The sequence below is a fragment of the Magallana gigas genome, chromosome 3 (assembly GCF_963853765.1).
Source record: "Magallana gigas chromosome 3, xbMagGiga1.1, whole genome shotgun sequence".
Classification (NCBI taxonomy): domain Eukaryota; kingdom Metazoa; phylum Mollusca; class Bivalvia; order Ostreida; family Ostreidae; genus Magallana; species Magallana gigas.
Genome location: NC_088855.1, coordinates 32,240,309 through 32,257,803, shown reverse-complemented (window position 1 = coordinate 32,257,803; position 17,495 = coordinate 32,240,309). Strand labels below are relative to the sequence as shown.

Sequence of the window (17,495 nt, the reverse complement as noted above, 5' to 3'; positions counted from 1 at the left end):
GAACTGTACTTAGTTATTAAGTGTGACAGATTAGTTGAATGGATTTTTTTCCCGATCTCGAATAATTAGAATAGTAGAACTATAGATGGTGTGTTTATATCTGACGCAACATTCTCATATAATACGGCATGTAGTGAGCAATATTTATGGCAACTTGCGAATCTGTGTATTGTTGTCGGTAATATATGCGTTTACTCTGTATATTCAACAATTTTATCACATAAAACACGAGTTTCTAGTTTGATGTACTGAAGTAATTATATTACAAACATCGGTTCTATAAATAGTTCGTGGTCTGACTTTATTTTGTACACAAGGCAGCGTAGGAATACTGTCTGGCTTGTTACTATGAAAAAATAGGTCGACTGAGGTCAGGTCGCGTTGTAAACAAACATTCTGGTGTCAATGATCTCGACGTGTTCTCGTTTACCTCGGCATAAATATTCATCATGCATAAAATTAATGTGATGTAAGATGTTTGTTTGATTTTTTTTTTCAGTTTGTATACAACAAAATATTGAAGTGCTTTAAAACTTATTTATGTTTACCTTACGTTTGAATGTTCTTTTTGTCTCTATACAAATTGACTGATCTGAGAGTCGGTGGATTAAATTGAGGAAAAACAGAACTTTATCTTTATTTTTTATATACGGAAGTGTACACACGATAACAAATGGAGCGTGCGTCATGCAATGAACAGTGCTGTTTGTTGTATATAATATGTCTTTAGGCAAAGAACTTGACAACTTGACGTATATATATATATAATGAACAGGTACACCATAATATGTACAGAGGTACATTATTTTATACTTAACAATATATCCTTTGTCACCACAAAGAAAAGAGATGGTGTTTGTTCAAAACAGTATAAATCGTCATCGTCTTTGATTAACGAAAGCGGCAACTTTTATGTAAGCCTATAACTTACTAATCGCTCAGATTAAGTCTGCAAGATATCCATCATGCATAACGTTTTATTTAAAAAAAGAAATCCGTCGCAAATAAACATCTTGAACAAAACAAACGAGTCATTAACCGAACGAAGGACAAGGCCAGCATAACACCGGCTCATTATGAGAACCGGTGCCATCCTCCACGTGGTTTTGCCATGCAGTCATCTAGCCGTTAGTAGTCTTCCCTAGTATGGGGAAATTCCTGGGAGGAGAAGTGGGTGAATAACTTATATTGTTTTATAACAGTGTTTATTATCAATTTTTAAAAATCAGTATTAATGATTAATCAATCTAATATCGCATGCATGGAACCGCCCCCCCCCCCCCCGGTGAAATATTTCTTCTGAATCTGCGCAAACCAATCTATGTCTTTTTCATTGCGTTGTTTCAAAATAATTAAATATTCTTTACTACACTGTATTTAACACTACGTGTGCATATGTCTTACATGATTTACGATCTTTGTGGGGTAGTTGCACCCCCCCCCCCTCGACCCCATACCCATACTTTAGAGAACTAGACAATCATGCATGAAAGCTATTCACTTCTCTAGAGATATCCCCCTTCCCGATCGTGTTGATATACAAATCGAACAGACCACATCTGTGAAGGCTAGAATAGTTAATGTATATAGAACACGTGTACTTTTCATATCTATGCAAGCGTATGCAAAAAATGTTCCTAGCATTTATCATAATGCATATATGCCGTAAATGTCTATAAATAGAATACATGTACGTTTGCCGAGTATGTACACACTGTTGAAGTAACTACACTTTGGTGATATCAGGAGCGCCATTAATATTACCGATATATAAAAATGTGTAAATAAAGCATGTCGAAACATGTGACTTCTGAGCATAAACACAGTACATTTAGAAGTTTGATAGAGGCCGGACGCAGATCCAAAGATTTTCAGGGCCGAGGCGAGGGGAAGTTAAATTGTTACCTGAAAGGCGTATCCATGGATGTGTTTGAATTTAGTGAAGAGTGATTCTGCTGAGGCAATTTTTTTTGTAACCATTATAATACTGTTTAGATTTAATATTGTAATGTATGAACTTCCATGAGATAAATGAAGGTCGTCCGAACCCCTTGGCCCCGGACAGATCCGATCATAGAAGCTTCAAAACAATTACTGCAACCTCTAATAATACACGAATAAAAACCTCAAATAATTCAGTATGTAAAATTTACATATATTACACATTGATATATGTACATGACACACAACCTTGTCCGCAAGTGTATTTTGCCGTTTCGTAGTGACATTTTTATCAAAATGTCAAATCTCAAATGTTTATATACTTTATTTTTTTTAAAGAAAGTCCTAGATTCCGTGTGCCCGGAAACATGTACAATCCAGAAAACGATATCACAATTTAAAAATACATGAAATATACTTGACCCCAACATACATATATTAAACAATTTGTATTTTGTAGTTCATCAAAGCTTAGTGCTTTCGGAAAATGCTCTCCCTTGGTCTGTTTGAAATCCCTGGTTGACATAACCAGGCAAGGACTCCGGAAGAGTGTGTCGTAAGCCACTAGCTATTGTAAATTTATCGGGATACTCGTAGGCTGCGTTGTCGTAGGCCTTCACCCCATTTTGTTCCGTGGGTACTTGCGGAGCGTACCGACCTTTTCTGTTTTCTGGTGACGCGGGACCCCACTCGGGACGGGGAAGAAACTCACCCCGGAAACCCTGGACAAAAGAGAAAGTCATGCATTATCGTATATGTATATGATATATTTTGCATAAAAGATATTACCGTCATATGTGATCCCCCCTTAAAAAAAATGAAATTCATGCAATGTTACATATACACTAATGTAGCTTATATCATTTCATTATGTTCCCAGCGTTTTATTGTTACTAGAAAACAATATTTCTATTTAGCAATGCGGGTGCTTGTTAGCTGTGAGCAGTCGCCGAAACTCATTGTAAAAATTGCTCGCTTGCGGCGCACCGTCTCTGCTGATTTTTTTTCTTAAATTATCTTTGGGATGGTAAAAAACGTTCAAAACTAAATAACTCTAATGCTATAACATTACAATACATTTGAATAATGTTTAAAAGTTAACTAATATTCTACACTTTACAGTCTGAAACGGCACGGTTCCAGAAATAAGACACAATTGTCCCTATCTTTGACGCTTCACTCCCTTTTTACATTGAATAAAGCTTGCACACACGCTTATCGCTTGTCGCTTAAATTATTGTAAACATAAAATCTCTGTAATTTTAACAGTTCTGAACGATTTGTCTTTTTCAAACGTAATTATAAGTAATAAACAGCAATGTTAAAAAGTTCACCGGGATATGAACTTGCATGGTTGGCACGTGATAAAATCTACTGACAAGCCCTCCGGGCTTCACAGGACTTGAACACGTGACCAACCAACTTCATATTCCGGTGAACTTTTTAAATTGCTATTTATTAAATATACATAGATAAAGGAAACATAGTTTGTTTACCTATAAGTGTTCGGAAAAACCAGCACATAATGTGAAAATATAATTTAATGAGGTCGTTGACTCGTTATACGTGTTATAAACTAATTATCACTAGTAGAACTTAAATTATCGTTTATTTACGGTGATTCATATTCATTACCAAAGCATCGTGCACAATACATATGAAATTGATTTGACATTCTCGGTTGAAAATCACGAGCATTTGCTATTAAAAAGAACCAGCAGAGGTTTTATCAAAAAGATACGCTTGCTATAAGATTGCAATAAGCCAATTAATGAAAAGAGATTCCATATAATAAAGTAAAAACCATGAAAAACAATTAAAATTGTTTTGAATTTGCTGAGGGCAAGCTGCAAATGTTTGCTTTATGACAAACAATACATGTATCATATGACTCATACGTCACTAAATTTACGTCATCACCCACCTGCCCCCCTACAGCATGACGTCGATACGTGACCCAGGCAGGAATGGCGAGAATTGGGATGAGACATACTATCCACCAAAGCGCCACTCCCCAGTCAGGGTATTCGTAGTCGTTGAACTTCAGTGGGGTATATTGGTAAGCCTTAAACACTATGACAGCCTGAAAAGGGATAGTGACGTCATCATACAACATTTACACCACTTTAAAATTTAATCGATGTAGATGGTTTCATATGATCCAGTTTTACTCGTTCAAATACTACGTGTATATGATACCATAGATTTTATTAGAAATAAATGATGAAACGATCGGTAATAAAAAATGTCGCCTGTGTGTGATCCTTATTTCATGAACAAAATTTAAAAAGATCAAGCGTAGTTAAGAATAATACAGTTCCGACCTCTTTGGAAAAAAAATGATCTTTTAAGCATATGAATATGAATATATATATCTTTAAATGATTTAAAGAAATATAGGAGAGGTGATAGAGATTAAGTATGATTAATATTACCGTCTTCCTTGGAAGACGGTATAAAGAGTTGAAATAATTTACAGTCTCCGGGTTGTGCACTTCCTTTCCTTTGTGATTGGTTGAAAATACATGATGTGAAAATTTACATTTATTTCATTGGTTGAAATACTGTTCGGCGCAAGGTAGATAATTTTCTGATGATTTTTTTCACGTACGACTTAACAAATTTCGTAGATTTCAAATCTTAAAAAGTGAGAAAACGAAAAAGCAATACAAATTGCTATGAATGAAATTCAGCCTTTGGTTTTCAGGTCCAACTAGTTGAAAGTAACTTTCTATAATATCTATTGAAATTATTATTTTTTTCTTTTAGAATTGTTTATTCAAATATTTATACAAAAATGTAAAAAAAAAAAAAAATTGATGCGGATGCCTAATATCGGTAAAGTTATTTGCACCTTAAATAGATAAATGCAGTGGTATAACTTTGATTTTATCGACCCAACCTAAGATCTCTTCACCCTATAGTCGATCTCAACTTACAAGCTCGGGCACGCAGTTCTCAATTTTAGACACGCATGCTTAAACGATACAACAATCCAAACACAAAAATGTTTGGATAAATCCACTCACTATGCTATGTAGAGGAAGGTGACATTTATATAAAAAAGAGTTAAACTGTCTTTGATAACTAAGTGCTGTCTAGGGTTTGTTCTAAAGACGGTAGGCTTTTTTAAAAAAAGCTAAACTTGTTGTGTCAAACTCACTGGCGTCGGAAGCAAATTGAAAGTGGGGGGCTAGACTAATCCTCAGAAATATTGAGAAACTAGAGCCGAGCTCGTTGCAAAGCAACGAGTAGGTCTTCCGTCGCAACTTCGTGTCGCGAAAGGATTGTCCATCAGTCTGATTAAAACACCTCCTTCTCCTGACACTTGTCAGAGCCTGACAGACCCTGTTTTGATAAAAGGTCATCTTTACACGACCATTTCTTCTTAACAATTAGAGCTTTAGAAAATTGATTGGAACTCTTCAAATGGAGACAAAATAAAATTAATTCATGCCTGTTTTCTATGTAACCTCTAGATTGAGTATTTCACCACTCATTAAACAGATAAAGGCATATCATTGCTAAGAAGGTGTTTATTTAGATTGTATGCAAATGTGGAGGTCAAGTGGAGATAGTCTGTTATTGATACAGGTCTATCAGAACCTGGCGAGTGTAAGGAGAAGGGAAATGGTTTTTAATGATACTGGATTATCAATATGATAATAGTAAGTTCAAGAAATCGAAAACGAGACTCAATTTCAAAGTATTATTTTCATACCAGGCAAGTTCTTCGTTTAACTTACTTCAAGTTTAGGATAACTTTAAAAAGTACATCATTTATGTACATGTATATAATCAATTTAATTATAATAAAAGTGTGGATGTGATGGTGGGGGAAATGACCCAAAAATCAATTTTCTAAGCGTTAAGTTAAGGGAAATTTTGGCTGAGAGAAAGGGGGGCATTGCTCCCACTGGACCATCTAAAAGGTACTGTTAGCAAGCTCACAAATGATATCCCCGCTAAGAAAGAAGTCATTACTCACGTATTTCTCTATCAGGGAATAATGGATGGTTCTTTTTCTTTAGTGAGTCAGACAAGGCAGGGTATATTTACAGGTCACAAGTAATCTTTATGTCAAACTCTAGCTTTTACTCATTTCCATTAATACAATATATGACAAATGTTGAATATCACTTTGAACTTACGCAACTGACCCTGGGTCAAGTTCGTGACACATCATCGGTCATCAGGAATCTTTACATGAAATAGAAACTCCCAATGTTTTTCCTTAAATGACTTAGGGACACATCATTGCACACCCTCGGGTCATAAGCAATCTTTGTGTGAAGTAATAAATTCCAAAGTGGACCGGAAACAAATTTTGCACTTTTCCTGCCAGTGACCTTTACTTTGTCCAAATGACCTTGGGTTTAGGTCATGACGCTTTGTCAGGTAATGAGTAATATCTGTATGAAGTAAGAACACTTCCAATGTTTCTCCATCAGAAAGATATAGACCGGACACGACGTACGGACGGACAAGGTGATTTTTATTTACCCCCCCCCCCCCTGAATTTATTTTCGTGGAGTATAAAAATCCTTTTCGCCCGTTTTGTGCGGCACAAAAAAAGACCTACAGTATATTTTTCAATTATTTCTATTATATCACATATAAATATACATGTAAATGTATGATTTGTATGCACATTTGAGTTCTTCTCATCATCGTCGGAAAGGATAAGAAACCCTTGGGGTCCAATAATGTCTTTTCATGGGCATTTGTCAATTTGCATCACTAAATGATTTCCAAGCGGTAAGCTATCAAAGCTTTTGAGATGTTACATGTAGATATTGAATTTCTATATATTTAAATTTAAGGTTAGGAAAAAAAAAACTTTTTCATACAGTAAAAAAAAATCTAAAATAGCTTTATGTACTCGTACACATAAATAAGAAGATGTAGCAAAAGCTATAAAGACTTTATTTCTTCTGTTCTAGACTTTTTCAGAGTTAACAAACTACAAATTAACAATCTCTCATTTTGACAAGCTAGATTAAAAATAGAATATTCAGCTGAGTTTTAGGTCACTTAATCTGCATTACAACCTCATACTACACAACTTCAATGATTTTTTTTTCAATGTGCATATAACAATAAGTAAAATCCCCAAGAACAAATATCTATCGCAATTAAATGCATACATTTTTGGGAGGCAGAAAAGTCGCTATATTATAGTCTGCAAGTCAATTGAACTACTACAATTATTTCAAAGAAATAAGAAACTGTTGACACTTGCAGTACTCTATATCATTACTTCTAATCCTGAAAACAAATTTTATTTAATCTTTGACTTAAAACTGTTAACTTATAAAACCAGAGACATAAATAACTTATTAAGTTATTTATGTCTCTGATAATATATATTTTATTCTGTTCATAACTATAGAAGTTTAGCGTGTTCAACAGGTTAATTTTTTATCCACATTCTCAGATTGCGATATCGCACCTTTAATGTGAGGTTGATTGAATTCGAATATTTAGACACTTATTGTTTAACAATTGACCGCTGCAGTGAAAGCATCCTTCCAAATGTTACTCAATTATTTATCAATTGCTGATCTGCAGCCCGGGGGCAATATTCTGATCGCTAACGCGACACGAGATTTTCGGTCGCACGTGGAGCGGATTGACTTAGCATAGACTGACCAAATAAACACACGGGTGGGAAAGTGACATACATTGAGGAGAAAAATGTACACATGTTAAGTAGTAGCCAAAAATAGGTCTTCGCCACATTTTGAAAAAAAATAAAGCCCTTGCACTGTGATCATGAAACCGATAAAATCTAAACAAATCTTGTTTAAGAACTCATGTGAACATTCTAAAAATAATCACTAAATCCCTCAATTCTGGACAATTCTTTTATCGTGTCAGCCTCTACAGCCAATCGCAACTTCTCGGGCCTTTCCGGCAAGCTCGGAAAAACACTTCGAATGTTTTACCTATGACAACCCCCCTTTTTATAAAACTTGATATGATTAAAACACATTTTATGATCTGTTGAGATGTGAGCTATACTTCATTAAAGGTATCAATATACACTAAAATATAACACAGAAACGACATACAAGACTTCTCGCCGATACTTATTTTAATGGGAAGCGACTCCATTTTGTATAAAATTCTAACATCCGGTGATGTTAATACATTCGAGGTGTATTTCCAAACTTGCCGGAAAGGCCAGAGAAGTTGCAATTGCCTCTACCGCATGTGTTAATTTGATATTTGATTTTTTTATATCCTGCCTTGGACGCTTGGGGACTGTTTCATTTTCTATATTCGGCTAAATAATGCTTCCAATTTTGTGCTTTCTCTCTCTCTCTCTCTCTCTCTCTCTCTCTCTCTCATTTTATGTGCAACCTTATGAAGATGTCAACTACTTTCTACGATAGCTATAAAACCTCTCAGCAGTATTTAGTGGAAATATTCGTGGGTAAATAAAAAAATCTTAAATTGAAACACAAGTCAATCTTACATGTACCGGTCAAAATCTCGAATAAACAAATAGTTGGAATCGTACAAAATATCAATAAACATGCACGTGTGATAAAGTACATGTAGAAGAACACGAAGCTACCGCGGATCACTTGTCCACTCGCGCGGGATCTCCTTGGCTATGTTCTAGGGGTGATCATCATTTTAAGGTTTAATCTTTGTGGTTTTTCGTTGTTTATCTATAACATTATTAGTACATGTATAGTTTTTAGAACATTTTAGAATTACAAATTCACTATTGATTTATGTCTGATGATGTTTCTGATTTGGAATAATATCGCCTATATCAATTTTTAGAGGGGCTTCTCAATTCACATTCTAATGTTTAATTAAATAAATTGAAGGTTAACAAACTTTAAGAACATAAAATTGAAACATTTCTTGTATATATATCTTGTTATTAGATAACCGCTTCCCTCTAGGTAGCGCAGCCGCGACCGATTTCCTCGGCCGACTTACGTAAAGGTAAAACACACATAGAGAGCTCAGAACCCAGGAAGATTTACAATGTTTGCAGTATGATTACTAAACTCTAATTAATATAAGTTTTTTCCCCCTTTAATCCCACAGTTGATCTTTCTGTCTGACACTGCTTCAGTTCGAGAATAGCATTGCTTTTATGATTAAACAGAACGATTTCTTATTGACACTCTATCGTTTAATTCAAATTAAGAATAGTAAGCTTTATTGGCATTGTGTACGATTCTTGTGTTTGCGGCTAAATAAAATCACATATGACAGACGCGATTCTTGTGTATTAGATAACCGCTGACCGCTAGGTAGTCCATCCGCGACCTTGGCGATCGATTTTCTCGGCCGCGGGCGAGATGGGTTATGTAATGACGCACACAACAAAGAATTTAGGTCGCAGTAAAATGACTCAAATCTATTTCATGGAAGTTATTTTTTTTTTAAATCTAGTTTATGTATCTCACTAGATAAGAAAAAGAACGTTTATATTTTCTCGTTTTTGTTTTTCTTAACGGTTGTCCACTATAGGACCTAAACAGAGGTGACTCCAAAAAAAAAGGCTGTAAGAAAAATATGTACACGTATACTTTTTAGACACTTTTTCAAATGAATCAAAGCATCCCGTATATACTGGTACACTTTCAGCTGTTAATTTATGTACGTTATGCACACGAAGACGATTCGCTTACTTGCCAAATGAATACAGGTACATGTTAACAAGACAAGCTTTTTACACTCATATTTCGCATTACCGGTACAAAATAATTTTGTAACGACATTGATAACACAATAATGAACAACTTTTCTATCGACAGCTATAGCGAAATATTAACCATTTTTGAGTTTTAAAGCGAAGACTTTTAAGGGCTCTAGACCCCTAATTTAAGGGGCCAACCCTTTTTCAATGGTGTCAGGTGAAAGCCCTTGATATTTTGCACATATTTTGTTCTATATGTGTTTAGAGAAAATTTTAAACTAAAGAGCTACATAACAAAAACACACCCCAAAATCAGCATTTTTTGAAACACAAATTCAAATTAATTTTTTGAAACTTTAAAGGAGGAAAATTGTAAAAACAAAACTCGGAGGACAACGTTCAAACTCTCTATTTTTAAGATTTGTGACTTTGTAACACATGCTGTGGGCGATTTCAGAGCCTTTGCGTGCACAAGAATGCCTATATTTTTGGGAAAAAGGGGAATAACTCGGTACCGGAAGAGTCGATTTCAACGATTTTCATTAGATATTGAGAAATAGTAACTACAAATAAGCTCTGAAAATTTGAACTTTATAGAACAACAAACAAGCAAGATATTTGAGTTTTAAAAAACGTCTAGAAGAAAAAAAAGAAGAAAAAGAATTACCAACAGAATCAGTACAAGGTCTTCCGTTGAAAACGGAAGACCTTAAAAAGTAATTCCCAAAATCATGGAAATCCTAAACCGTGGAGGGGGGGGGGGGGGGGGGGGGAGTAGTATACCTATACTTCTAAACAAAAAAAAACTTACCCAAATTTTTTTTTTCCAAATTCATGAAATTCCTAATCCGGGGGGGGGGGGGGGGGGCTAGTATGCTTCTGAATCCAACTTCTCAATCTTTCAAGGTAAATTTAGGAACAATAATCTTTCCTACGAGAAAAAGTGGGGGGGGGGGGGGCTGAACCCTCTATCATGCTATGTTTCTAATGGTTAGGTATAACTTTGCAAAAAACCCCCCGGTTCCGACGCCTATGAAACTATCATATATATGCAGTATGTTTTATTATACATATTGATAACGAAACGACATGGCCTACTTGTAAACATACCAACAATATACCAGGGGTGATACAGCACCAGCAAGCTTGCCAGTAAATCCATGGTTTTCTTCCCAACATCATTTCTATGTCCGAAGCAAACCTGTTATAGCCTTTATTGTATAGAGAAAAAAAAATGTAAAATGTGAAAATGTTCGTTTCGGGAAAATCATGCTCAAATATTAAAAAACAAACTAATATTTGTATGACAAAATTTGTTATAATAATACATTTGAGATATTTACCGTATACATAACACAATGCTATGCACTCATATAGTCCAACAAAAAGTAACGGAAAACCACTAACGGAGGAATCCAGCAGTTCTAGTATATATATTCCCCCCTGAAACAATTGGTATATTAAATTTAAATTCTACAGCATAAAAATTAGGATGTGCTTAAAAAACAAAATTGAAAAGAATTGATATTTTAATTCAAAAAGATAATCTGTAAAACATGTATTACAAATTACATTGGTGGTCATCGGAAGAGCTAGACAGTAGAATGTGAGGCAGATCGCTAGACGGAACAGCGTCGAGTTTTTCCAGTTTTTTCTCAGAATATGTGGAAATTCGTCGATGAGGGAACAAATCACCGTTTCCATGATAGAAAACTGCATGAGCATAAAATTATATAAATAATGAACAAAATAAATGAAAAGATTTCGTAACCTGTGCTTACATTCACATGGTACATACATACATAATGTATATATAATAAATTATACAAAAACCGCACTTAGTTAATGTCGTACTAGAATTTTACCCAATGAACTTTATTTAATAGATTTTTAATTCTCCTGTTATACGATGAAAAGGAAACAGTCTAGTCGGTTGTTTTCTCACCTCAGAACTGAAACCGATAATGAGCATCATGAAGAAAAACAAAATTGCCCAAACGGTTGGTGCTGGCATCTGAGAAATAGCTTCTGGATAGACAATAAAGGCTAGACCAGTTCCTGTTAGAAATATTAACACTTTGTATCCGAAATGTATGGAAATTCTGTATGAAGCAGATCAGAAAACTACTTTTGCGTTATATTTATTCTTCGTATTCGAGTTGTATGAAAATTCTGTAGTAAGCAGACCTGACAACTACTTCTGCATTATTTGTTTTGATTTGTGTTGAGGAAAACAATCTAACCTCCTTGGGCGACATCAGCGACCTCCACTCCTTTAGCTTTAGCCATTGCTCCCAACACAGTGAAAATAACGAAACCAGAGAAGAAACTGGTCAAACAGTCAATCAAGGGTACAATAAGGGCATCCCTAAGTCAAAAAGTTTTTTTAGTCATCAAAACATTAAAAGGTACATGTACTAACTTATATCTTCTGTAGCCTGTGATCGCTAACGCTGACCGTGAACAAACCCAGTGAGTATTTTTTAAAGAAAAAATATCTATTATCTACAATCCATTAATAAATAAATGAAATTCTTTGTGGAGTTATTATGAAAAAGACACAAAGTTATGAAAACATGCAATTGCTCCTAGATACATGTACGTATTTGCATTATAGCAACTAACAAGAATGCCTTCACAAAAGTGTAAAAGAGCCAATGGCAAAATTGATATGAATTAGGCCTACGCATAAAACACTGGTTTTAAATGTTTATGGGTATGAAAACATAACTCTAACCCACAATCCACATACCGTAGACAAAAGTTGTCGAACTTGTTAAAGCTGGCCATCAGAACAAGCCCTCCCGAGCATGCGCTGAGAGAAAAGAAAACTTGTGTGGCAGCATCGCTCCAAACCTGCAATCAAATATTATATGAAAAAAAAAGATTTCTACATTGGAATATTCACTTGGTTTTATAACTTTGAAGGATTAGCTAGCCAGTACACAGACAGTTGTTTTGGTTTTGAATTACTGTATACAGGGTAATTTTCTCCGCGTGTAATTTTCGCCCTTGTACATTTGCAAACAGTTATGCCTACGCCCCGTCTTAAATCACCCAGACACAGTTATGATTTACAGAGAGAGAATTTAAGACATTGAAATTCGCTCACTCTTAAATTTGCCCGCTGACAACAAGGGCGAAAGGGGCAAAAAATAAATTGGGGCGAATATTTCCTAGTATACAGTATTTATGTTTAGTTAGCTAACATTGGAATCGGCGAGTCTCTCCCACTGTGGGGTTAGGTAATAGTAGATCCCGTCCGAAGCCCCGTCCAACGTTGCCCCTCGAACCAACAAAGCGGTCAACAGCAAGTACGGAAAGGTCGCCGTAAAGTAGACAACCTAACAATCACAGAGAGGAAATGGTTTACCTATTAGAGTCTCTAAACAAATTGTTCATTCTTGAGATTTAAAACAATGCAAATTTAAAAGAAACTACCCCAACTTTTAAATCAAGAATTTTCGTTAAAAAAGTTTCTTCGGTGAAATTGTTCTAGAATTAAGACATTAATTTAATATGCAAGCATCATAATCGTAACAAATGGCCTTGCCTTTCCAAGTGACTTAATTCCTTTGGACAGCACTGCCATGACGACAAACCACGCTAGCAGAAGACAAAGAGCCAGCTCCCAGCGGACATTACCCAGCACCTCCAGTCCTTCTGACATCCCCAACAGCGTCTCACTGGGGACAATGAAAAATTATGTATTTATGGGGAATCATTAGAATATACAGGAGCTCGATTTTCGTGGATTTCGTGAGAAACCTTCACCCATGAACTATCATCCCAAACACGTTATTGAAACCCAGTCATTTTCATTACATGCACAAGCCAACCCATAAAATTTCATCGCAACGGAAAAAATGGCATTAATTCACGAAAATTGGTCTCCACAAAGTAAAATAAAGTAAAATAATTCCACAGTATTGAATGCCAAGATTAGTGTGCCCCCTCCATTCCACCATTGGTAGAAAATAAAACTTACTAGAAATATCGTTCACTCTTTGACATCGTATTATTGACCAAAGTCAAGTTCAAGGATCCTGCATAAGAAAGCAAACAAAAAGACTGGGATAAAACATCTGATTAATTAAACGAATGGACATGTACTAAATTCAAGACTGATTTTGGCAGAGAACCTTGTGTAACGTTGGTGCCGTTGGTTCGTAGTTCTTCTGCCCAGGGCAGAGGGTCCGACATCGAAGCGAAAAAGTAGAAGAAACAGTAGCCGATAATGACGTTGTAGTATAGGCCAATGAATGCGGAGACCAGCACAGAAGCAATTCCAATTCCTGTTACGACATAAGAGCTATATTATATGTATGTCACAACATCGAACTATATGTACATTGTATGTTACGTGACAAGAGCTACCAATGCCACATTCTCGGAACTAAACTGTTAGAACGATTTTAACAAGACTTATGGTAGGATGTAGCTATCTATTTCTTACGTCCAAACAAGTTAAAAATGACGCTGGTTTCAAGTGAAATATACATATTTGTGTAGTTTTCGCTAAAAAACCAGATAAATTGTGTCGATTTTAAAAAGCCATGGCTGCGTATCCAGCAATGAAATAAACAGGCCTAACTCACATTGCAGTTTGACACAAATGCCCAAAATCCAACCTCTTGTTAAAATGCATGGTTCTAATTAAGAATTAGTCTAGTGTACTAATATAATATTATTTGCAATGTACCTTTAAGAGCTGGACATATTTTCCAAATAGACAAAGGCCCAAGGCTAGCAAACTGACCAAAACAAAGTTCCATGAAAAACAAAGGCATTCCCACAAACAGCTGGATTATCCAATACGGGATCAAAAATGCACCTATAAGGATGAAAAACAAAGTAAACACAGAAATACTTGAATACATGCACACGCAACTACATGTATATAATTATTCTGGTGCCAAGATTGGGTCATAGGAAGCTTTGTTACGAAAAGCATTCAGACGGAATACTTACCGCCTCCGTTTTTGAATGCTAGGTACGGAAATCTCCACACGTTACCGAGGCCGACAGCGTACCCCACACAGGTCAGGATGAACTCCAGCTTCCCTCCCCAGTTCCCCCGCTGTAGCATCTCCTTCTCTTTTATCTCTGTTGTCGACTTCATGGGTTCCGTAATTAAAGAAAAGGGAGCGGTGGAATCCTTTGACCCTTCATGGCCTAACTTCATGGGCTCAGTTATTAGAGAGAGTGGAGCATTGGCATCTTTTAGCCCATTGTGACTTAACTACAAATTATGATCGGAGGATAATTCGGCATATTAATTCTCTCTATTTCGTAGTTGTTCTAAGAAATTTCCTTTTCCTTTTTTAAAATAATAAAAAAAAAGGTCGCAAAACATTAAATTTTCCTATCCGTCTGCTCATTCATTTACAATTTTGCGCGAATGTTAATTGTATATGATTTTTCAAAAGAAGTAAAAAAAAATCATTAGAATGTTGTAGTGTACGCGACTTTATCATTAATACCAGTGAGAGTTGTCTCTCTTAACACTGGGTCAATGTACCATAAAAGTGCCAGAGTTGGGTATAAATTCAGGTAAACCTTTAACAATTTATACAGTATAGTATATGACAACTCGTTACCTTTCGTAAATAAATTCCATGTCAGTGCATAGCAATAACCTCACTTTGTCGACATTTAAACAAGGTAACGGCTGCATGCGGGAATCGTAGAATTTCCCCATGAAATGGTTGCAACCGTTATATGCCTATGAACCAACTAAAAAAATTGTTTTTTTTTTTTCAAAATGTGAATGTTTTTTAAACAAATTCCGGCTGGGGGGGGGGGGGTCCAATGGAAAACTGTTTTCCCGATGGGTCCGAGATTTATGTTTTGGTATTATTACGATTTAATAAGTTTGAATTTTCCAGGGAAAAGGGGGTTCAACACTCCCTGGTACATGTAATAGTTGTATTGAATTATTCTTTCAAAATATAAATACCCAGGTAGATCGGGAACGGGGATCTGAACCACACAAGTTTGCATTTATCAAAGATATCAAGAAAATTATTTTTTATTTTAGAAATGTAATTGGTCTGTTTTATTATATTAACCAGTATTGATAAATCCAATCAATTGAAAAATATTCATTTTGCAGATAAAAATCATGAATCAAGTTTGAGATCTTCCATGATTTTGGGGTATTGTAAATTTGAAATTCAAACAACTATGGGTTGCATAGAGATCTTAATATTATATAGTGTATATTGCATGTTGTTTACAGTGATGCCGCGTACTCAGAGTGAATGGGACTCATGGGAGATTTTGTATAAAAATAAAGGGGAAATACTCAAGTCTTAAGGTGTATTGGACATCTATCGATATTAATGTGAAGAAATATACATTATAATCAAAATATTTTCACCGTTTTCATTTTTTTTAATTTTACAATATTTGAACAAAATTATGTTTTAAATTTTTTTTTGGAAAGGTACAAATTATAAAATTCCCACCGGAATTTGAACTCATGACTTCCAGATTTGTAGTTAACACTCAGTCTCTAACCCGTTGCGCTACGCTGTGAGATAACAGTTTTGGAAAAGAAAAAGTTTATTGTTTATTTCGTTCGGAAAAACGTCACGATATTGAGGCGCCCTAAATTACCTTAAAATTAAAGCATTTGGATTGGTGGGGGTTTTTTTATCCTAAATAATAGGTTTTGGCTAAAATATTTTAAGTAGTGACACGTCTTAATTTCGCTCCTATTTTAGTCATAACAATAAATTTAATTTTTAAATATATTTGTGGAAAGACAGCAGATTTGATCGGTAGTAAGTTCTTTTTAAAAGTACCTTCTTCAGTTGCATTACTGTGCCATTTTTTTTTATGTATGATTAATCCAAATGTCCATAATTGGAAGCGAACAAAAATCAGAACTTACTTGTCCATTATCTGTATGGCTACCTTCCGTCATCTTTCTAGTTCTGGGTAGCTCGGTGAAGCAATAGAGACTTTACGATCTACACGAGGGCCCTTGTCATTATTCAAGATCACGGATGAGAGACATTGTAAATCTGATAGTCTGACAAATTTTAAATTGTGTTGTGCAGTTTTTTCTCTGTTTTCTTGCAGCAAAATGGTAGATTGTCCTTTGTTTTCAATGTGCATTTTAATTTCTTCTTTATTTTTTTCTTAGATGCTTTACTGTTTACAGGTGCCTCAATGAATACTAATTTTCCTTTCACCAAAGCAAACTCACAAAAGAAAATAGACCCAAGCAAAATCGATAAAACAAACGAGAATAATTTAAAAAAAACGAACAAGAAAAAACAAGATACATGTAGTTTTATACAGTCTTTTCAAATGCATAACATTTTTTTGTTTGATTTTTGGTTGGTTTTTTGTTTTGTTTTGTATTTTGTTTTGTTTTTTTTTTGTTTTTTTTGTTTTGTTTTTTTTGTTTTTGTTTTTTTTTTTTTTTTTTTTTGGGGGGGGGGGGGGGCTTTCCGTTCCTCATAGAATCAATCGAATGCAGTTCAAATTATGCAACCTAAACACTTAAAAGTACATCAGGTGTTTTGTAAATGTACATGTATACACAATATAAACGTTCAAGATATAAAGTAACAGCCAGATGCATTAAAATGAGCAGAATATTAAAAATAAAGAAGTAAATAAGTAACTATGTTATACTTTTTTAAAAACATACTGCTGCATTCCAAATACGATTTGACTGATTTATCTATCAGTCTTTCAGTAATACGTACGTTATTCGAAACTTTGTCAATGACCGTATAGATGTATGTACATACATGTACTGTTGATAAATGATCATGATTAGACTAGTGTAGCGATCCTTCGAATTCGTCCTGAGTAGAAAATTAAACAGCGTACTCTACTGAGAAACACTGCTCCCGAATCATACATA

General features: G+C 35.0%; 1 protein-coding gene across 1 annotated transcript; it reads right to left on the bottom strand.

Moving 5' to 3' along the window:
• Positions 1–2,248: 2,248 nt before the first annotated feature.
• Positions 2,249–16,662, bottom strand: LOC105343702 (sodium- and chloride-dependent glycine transporter 1). Its single transcript, XM_011451163.4, has 15 exons — positions 16,509–16,662; positions 14,582–14,852; positions 14,313–14,444; positions 13,753–13,905; positions 13,599–13,656; positions 13,164–13,296; positions 12,820–12,954; positions 12,363–12,466; positions 11,854–11,978; positions 11,556–11,668; positions 11,183–11,323; positions 10,954–11,053; positions 10,721–10,821; positions 3,866–4,024; positions 2,249–2,663 (listed from the first exon to the last, which is right to left on the bottom strand). Exons 1-15 carry the CDS (start codon positions 16,539–16,541, stop codon positions 2,406–2,408), a joined length of 2,016 nt encoding a protein of 671 aa, XP_011449465.3. The 5' UTR covers positions 16,542–16,662; the 3' UTR covers positions 2,249–2,405.
• Positions 16,663–17,495: the final 833 nt, after the last annotated feature.

Excerpts from the sequence above, each read along its gene's own strand:
- LOC105343702 (XM_011451163.4), bottom strand. The coding sequence starts at position 16,541 with ATGACGGAAGGTAGCCATACAGATAATGGACAA. Across the intron at positions 14,445-14,581 it reads AGCATTCAAAAACGGAGGCG|GTGCATTTTTGATCCCGTAT; the intron begins GTAAGTATTCCG and ends TCATCCTTATAG. Across the intron at positions 12,955-13,163 it reads GAATTAAGTCACTTGGAAAG|GTTGTCTACTTTACGGCGAC; the intron begins GCAAGGCCATTT and ends TGTGATTGTTAG.